Source organism: Falco cherrug, chromosome 4 (assembly GCF_023634085.1).
Source record: "Falco cherrug isolate bFalChe1 chromosome 4, bFalChe1.pri, whole genome shotgun sequence".
Classification (NCBI taxonomy): domain Eukaryota; kingdom Metazoa; phylum Chordata; class Aves; order Falconiformes; family Falconidae; genus Falco; species Falco cherrug.
Genome location: NC_073700.1, coordinates 44,988,007 through 44,994,907, shown reverse-complemented (window position 1 = coordinate 44,994,907; position 6,901 = coordinate 44,988,007). Strand labels below are relative to the sequence as shown.

Genomic DNA, 6,901 nt, shown 5'->3' with positions numbered 1-6,901 from the left:
GTCGACGGCGCGGTAAGCAGAACAGGAGCGGCTCGCTGCTTCCCGCGCCGTCGGCGGGGCCGCGGGGCACCCGCTACCGCGCAGGCCGGGCCCCGGAGCGTGCGGCGTAGTGCGCCTGCGCGGGAGGCGCGGCCGCATGCGCAGTTGGATGCGGCGGGATCTTTTTCGCGCCGCGTTTTTTGGAGTGAGGGGTGTTAGCGCGACTATTTGCACTGGCGCATGCGCACTGGGAGGGCTGGGTGGTGGAGGGCGGGGCCGTTCCCGCCCCCTGCGTACGGTGGCCGAGTGGTGCCAGCGCGGTGAGCCCACGGCTCTTTGTCAGGCGGGAGGAGCCCGTTGGGGAGCGGCGCTGCAGGCGGCGAGGGACCCAGGTGGGTCGTGACGAGAACCGAGGCCCGTTATACGCCCGGGAGCTCCCCCGCTACCTGCGTCCGGTTCCTGGGCCCTCTCTGCGGCAGAGCCTCCCCGAAAGGCCGGGGAACGGGACCCACCCGACCGGCTGGGCCTGCTGAGGGGGGTGCGGGGGCGGACCGGGCCCTGCTGTGGTAGGGGCTCGGGGCTAGGCCGGGGGGCGCAGGGCCGTGTTGGCCCTCGAGCCTGCAGTGTCTCAGGGCCCAGCGTGCCCGGGCAGGCCGCCCACCGTACCCCTGCGGCAAGCGAGGGGCAGCGGGAGCCCTGTCACGTTAACACACCTCTGCAGCAGAGCACTAGCAGCTTCCCCAGCCAGATCCTGGGCCTCTGAAATTTCTCCTTAGCTCTTTTAGTTGCTCTGTTTCTGCCCATTAAAAACCACCAAAACCACTTATCCCTGTGAACATGTATTTTTGGGTTTGAGTTCTTGCTTTTGTTTTGAAGCAGAGCAAGTCACTACCTTTGGTTCAGGTTAGCATTAGAAGGCTTTGCACCAAAACTAATTGTGGACTGTCTTAATGACAGGGTAAGGAGGCGGTTTATCCCATTCGAGTAAAATGGGATCGAAACAGATTGCGCAAGAAACGTTTGATGATGCAGTGCAAGAAAACATTACAGAATTTGAAATGGATCCAGAAGAAGCTGTGAGAGAAGCTGTGCAGCAGTTTGAGTCCCAAGGTATTGTAAATTCATCTGCTTCTGCAGTTGAGATTATTACAGGCTGAGGTTTTACATATCTTAACTGTTAGTAGAACCTGCATGCAAAGATTGATCCTCCCGTATTGAAAAGAAGCCTTTGTGAAGTGGAACATAGATACCATTAATGCTAACCTAGTTTTGTGGAGTAATTATGACTGAAAAAACTGCTTTGACTGAAACTGCAGGGTGCAGTTTGGTCAATGAAACTAAATGTTTGGGGTTTTTTTCCTTAGTTGACATTTAGCTAAACTGATGCTTTGTTCCAGGCGTATTTGACCATTACATTAGAGCTTTAGTAACATTTCAGCATCTTTGTGCATTGATCCATGCTTTGCAATAAGTTCATCTTTGTTTGCTGTGTTAACTTGACAATTTTTACCCAAGCTCCTGTAACTAATATTAATCTTGGTTTTGTTTTTCCTTTTAGGTGTTGATCTAAGCAATATTGTGAAAGCTGTGCGACAGCCTGCCTCTGAAAACGGTCAAAAGCAAAAGCACGAAATTTTGCTGGTAGGAGCACAAATTTCTGTTGTCTTCTAAGGATCACAGTTATATAATAGTTTAAGTAATAGACTAAGAATAATGAGATATCCCTTCTACTTCTGCCTCTGCCCCATTTCTCTGTGAGCTCTTCAACAAGCAGTTAATCCCATCTGTTTTGCAAACTAGCAGTAATATAAAAGTTCAGAGAGCTAGCTTGCGCTTTTCAGTGGAAGAATCGGTGTGAGTGCAGAGTGCCAGCAGAGACTGCCTTTTGTGACTTGGAAGCAGTTTCTGCTGTTACCAGGTAAACTCAAACGACAGAAGGACTTTAATGAAAGGCATACAAGTAAGCTAAGCGGTAGCTGTTAGCTAGCTCTTCTGAGGGTAGATGAGAAGATTGAATACAGTCCCTCGTCAGTAAGAACATAAAAATACTCATGCACACCACTGACCCCTGTGAAATGTGCTGGTTGGGCCCAGTTCACCCACTACTGGTCAGACTGGCATACAGAGGTGGCAGAAGTACAGAGAAGCCTCTGTTCCTCCAAGGGTCCTGTGCATGAAGACAAAATGCTGCTTTTTAAGACAGCTATTTCTTAAATATGTCAAACTAAATTTATAAGATGACAACCATTATAAATAAACAAGTTTGACTGTGAAGAACTGCTCTTGTTCCTGCACAGTTCAGATCAGAAGTTAACTCTCGTTCTCTTCTTTAGACTTTAGATTCCCTTGGGAGAGCTGTTGCTGACTCTGATCTCGCTGAGATGGCCGAGCAGCTAGTGGTCTTCACTGATCAGTGCAAAGAACAGCTGGCTTTCCGCTACCTGGCTGGGCAGAATGGTGCCTATTCTGTGGTGTTCTCTGCCTGCCAGTTGGCTTCAGGAGACAGAAATTTAATGCTGAAAGCCTTTTACACTCTGTCTGCCATCTTGGATGGGCAGCCAGACCTACTTGACTCTGCTGGCCAGGATCTGCTGTTACAAACTCTGCAAGAATATAGGGAGGATGCAGAAATGACACTGGCTGGGATCCGATGCATTCGGCATGCCTGTCTGAAACACGAGCAGAACCGTCAGGACTTCGTGAAAGGTGGAGTTCTGCCACTTCTGACTGGAGCTATAGTCCAGCACGGAGACAGTGCTGATGTTGTCCGAACAGCCTCCTCGGCGCTCAGGATCATGACGTTTGATGATGACATCCGTGTGCCCTTTGGTCATGCTCATGATCATGCTAAAATGATAGTGCTGGAAAATGATGGGTTAAGAGTCCTCATTGAAGCTGCAAAAGGTAAAATTAACCCCATAATTTTGAATCATCTGTGCCTTCTTATCTGAGAACTGTGCTTTGTCATAACCTGAAGCTCCCCAGAGATGATTCAGAAATTTGCTACTAAAATTATATTTAATTCTGTGATGAATTGTGCCCCGAGAAAGAAAAATATGACTGCTCCAGAGGCTATCAGCAGCACCAGGGTGGCAGTTATCAGAGCTATTTGTCAGTCTGTCAAGGGAGTGTTTTACAGCCCAGTGCAGGTTTACAAGCACTTTATTCCTGCTGAGGTACTTCGTTCTTGCCGAGAAAAGATACTGTATCAGTCTAGGTGGAGAATGCACAGAATGTCACCTGTGCTATTTTAATACAATAAATGTAATATACTGTTTGCTTTTTTTTTTTTTTAAACGAAGCAAAGTAAAGCACCTTGATTCTGCAGCACCCCTCCTTGCTTGTAGTCACTCCATTCATCATCTCTCCTCTACAGCATTCACAGATAACTCCAGTGTTCTCAGTGAACTGTGTGCCACCCTTTCTCGCCTTTCTGTCAGGAATGAATTCTGTCAAGAAATTGTGGACCTTGGCGGCTTAAATTTTATGGTGGCTCTGCTGGCTGACTGCATCGACCACCCGGTGAGCGATACAAAGTGTACTTGGGAGCGGAGGTAAAGCAGCAGGGCTTGCTTTTCATTTTGAAGTCCTGGCTGTGAATGGGCCTCGGACTGTGCATTATTCTAGGGGCAGTTGGGGTTGAAACCCAAACACTGATCCCCATTTACAGCCTTATATACAGAACTAGGTTATATGTGCTCTCTGGGGTAAGAATGTGTCCATTCTGAGCCCCTTGCTCACAGTTACGTCCTCAGTCCTCCATGAGCAGAGCTCTGCTTGCTCCTAGAAGAGCTGAGCTTCTGGTTTTCCACTATTCTAGCTAGAAGAGATTCAAGAGGATTTAGATTCAAGTCCCAGAGAGTTGATGTTTGATTCTTTAAGCTTCTTTAAAAACCTTGGCCAAATTAACAAGATTCCTTACTACTCTGTCTAGCAAGAAAGTATGACTGAGTATAGTGTTGGTCGTTGTAGTTGAGAATTACAGCTATTTGCATGAAGTTGCTGCTTGGCTTTCAGAAGTCTGTAAAACACTGCCCAGCTTTCTAAGCTGTTTTTTCTTGATGAACGCAGGATGTGGTGAAGCAGGTGCTGAGTGCCATCCGAGCAGTTGCTGGTAATGATGATGTGAAAGATGCCATTGTTAACGCTGGGGGAACCGACCTCATTGTGCTTGCTATAAGCCATCACCTTGCCAACGCTCAGGTATGCACCAAAGTGGCTGGTGAAGTGGCGCCAGGGCTGGGAATGGAGATCAGGTTTGGGCTGTATAATGTGGCAGCGTAACTTGTCTTGCTTGTGTGGGGGAACAACCCAGAGCGTTGCTCTGACCTATGTTAAACAGCTTATGCTAAGAGCAGATACGTTCTAAGTAGAGTTGTTAGATGATTGCAACTGAGCAGTGTATTAAACCTTTTAATACCTGGTTGTTGTAGAGGGGTTAAGTGCATGGTTTGGCAAAGATTTGTGTAAATTGAAAGGTATGTCCACTTTAATATATTAAGGGGTTTTCTTGTTCCCGAATCAGATGTGGGATACAGTGTTCTACACCTCTGGGGTGTAAAACTTGATTTACATGCTAGAGAAGCAGGATATGTCAGTGGAAGAAATCTTTAAAAAAAAAAATATTTTTTTTGAAATTGACAGAAAAAAGGACAGCCTTTTTTCCCTGAAAGCAACATTTTAAGCCAGTGAGTGTTTCTTCCCCTTTGTCTTGCAGATCTGTGAGCAGGGTTGTGCAGCCTTGTGCATGTTGGCTTTGCGCAAACCTGAGAACTGTAATGTCATCATGGAAGGTGGAGGGGCGTTGGCAGCTCTTCAGGCTATGAAAGCACACCCACGGGAAGTGGCTGTACAGGTATGTGCCTTGGAGTACTTGATTATTCAGGACTGATGTTGGCAGTGTTCACTGTTTCACTGGGCTTGTGTCCTTTACTTGACAAATACCAAAAGGTTCTGAGTGTGTTGGGAATGCAGCATCTAAACGCAGGACTCCCTACATGTGTCATCCTGATGGGATCAGAGCAAAACTTAGTTTGGGTTTTAAATCCACCTGAATTCAGGTTGAAGCAACTGTGGAATGCTGTGCTTCTCTTCTAGGCATTACTTTTCCTCCTCCTTGAAAGAGTGGGAGGAGGATAGGCTCTTTCAAACCCAGCCTGTGCTATGATGATATCTGTCCTATAGGAAACATTGCCATCTGTTCCCAGTGTTGAATAAAACACCTACATGGCAAGAAGTTAGCCTCTGGTTTTGCATGCGAGTCTTGGTAGATTCTGTGTCCACCTCTGTGCTCCCCTGAGCATTAAAATACTGTAGAAAATATTTTCTGAAAGCGTAGTTTAAGCTAAGTGCCAGGGAAGGTGGCCAGAACATCATACAAGGGTGTGGAAAGGTGGGTCTGCTCTAACTGGAGAATTCTGTCTTAGCATTATTTAAAGATTGGTGTTTGAGATTTGCTGGTCTTCTGACAGAAGCAGGAGGCTTGGTTGTATAAACTTCAGTGTGAAATAGCATCCATACTTTTGTCCATGGATTTTATACTTCCAGAAAATAATTTGTGGAGGTCTACAGCATCTCACATTGGCCCAGAAAATATTCTTTCAGTTGGAGCCATCTCTGCTTTGTGTGCGCCAGCATCCTACGCAGGTGGTATTTCCCAACAAAAGAAGCTAATATCTCTGATTTACCTCTTTCCTCAGAAACAGGCTTGCATGCTGATCCGCAACCTGGTCTCCCGGAGCCGGGACTTTTCTCAGCCCATCTTAGAGATGGGAGCTGAGAACCTAATCACAGAAGCTCGTGCAGCACACAAGGACTGCGATGATGTGGCCAAAGCTGCGCTGAGGGATCTTGGCTGTAAAGTGGAGCTCCGAGAGCTGTGGACAGGTCAGAAGGGAAGCCTAGCTCAGTGAATCGTCACTCCACTGAGCAGTGGAGCTTCAACACATCTATGTATGTGAAGTCTAAGGGGGGAAACCAAGTGGCGTGAATTAATTTGCAGTTACATTGAACTGAAATATCTGAAGCAAATGCCTGGCTTGTGAGGCTGCAGTGAACTTTGTATTGGGAGCTACAGCTGAAATGGCTTTATGCATTCGCAGGCTGCAAATCAACTCTGTGTAGTAACATTCCCCGAATCATCTAATGCCTGAAGATGATTTGCTTCCCCCTGTTGTTATGTATGTTCCCCATGTACAGAACGGGGTCGTTCCCACGTGCTCTACTCTATACAGTAAGAGCAAAAGTGGCTCTTTTCTGATAGGAGTTTGGTATGTACTGTGGCAGCTGGTTCAGATTTGTTCCTCTGCTCTCTGCCAACGGAGGCTAGCAGTCTGGTCTGGTAACAGGATGGATGAGGAGGAATCCCATCGCTTATGAATGTGTTCTGTCCTCTTGTACTGTTCTACTAACTGTCATTTACTGCTGACCATATTCTGTGTTGCTGCTTTGTTTTGGATTTTTCAACCAAGGTAACATTTTAAACAAAAGCAAAGTAAGGATTTCAGATAGTATGGGCCAAAGCAACATAACCTGATGATGTTGCTGTTTGCATCCAGGAGGAAAGTTCACGTTCCTCTTTCAGTGAGATGAGCATGCTGGGGACTGGTAGCGAGGATGGTAGTTTCAAAGCAGGGATAAATGGGCAGTGGTACCACACAGTGGGAATCCAGCATGGGGGAGCGCAGGCTTTGGCTATCTCTTAGCAGGGTTGCACTTCCCAGAATCCAAGAGTGCCGTAAATGTACAAGAAGGCTGTTCACCTCGTGGACTGAAGACAGCTATGGATTTGGGGGCGGAACAGGGGAAGTGAAACATCCAGAACGGTTCTGTAGTCTCAGTTAAAGGCTTCTGTGTGCCCCAGTTCCTTTGCTGGGCTGTGTTGTTACCAGCCCTCTCTGATGCTGAACCTTCCTCCTGCGCT

General features: G+C 47.2%; 1 protein-coding gene across 1 annotated transcript; it reads left to right on the top strand.

Moving 5' to 3' along the window:
- The first annotated feature begins 3 nt into the window (after positions 1–3).
- ARMC6 (armadillo repeat containing 6) lies at positions 4–6,411 on the top strand. The gene is made up of 8 exons (XM_014284223.3): positions 4–371; positions 937–1,089; positions 1,538–1,620; positions 2,313–2,883; positions 3,356–3,501; positions 4,051–4,182; positions 4,697–4,834; positions 5,679–6,411. Exons 2-8 carry the CDS (start codon positions 969–971, stop codon positions 5,889–5,891), a joined length of 1,404 nt encoding a protein of 467 aa, XP_014139698.2. The 5' UTR covers positions 4–371; positions 937–968; the 3' UTR covers positions 5,892–6,411.
- The last annotated feature ends 490 nt before the right edge of the window (positions 6,412–6,901 follow it).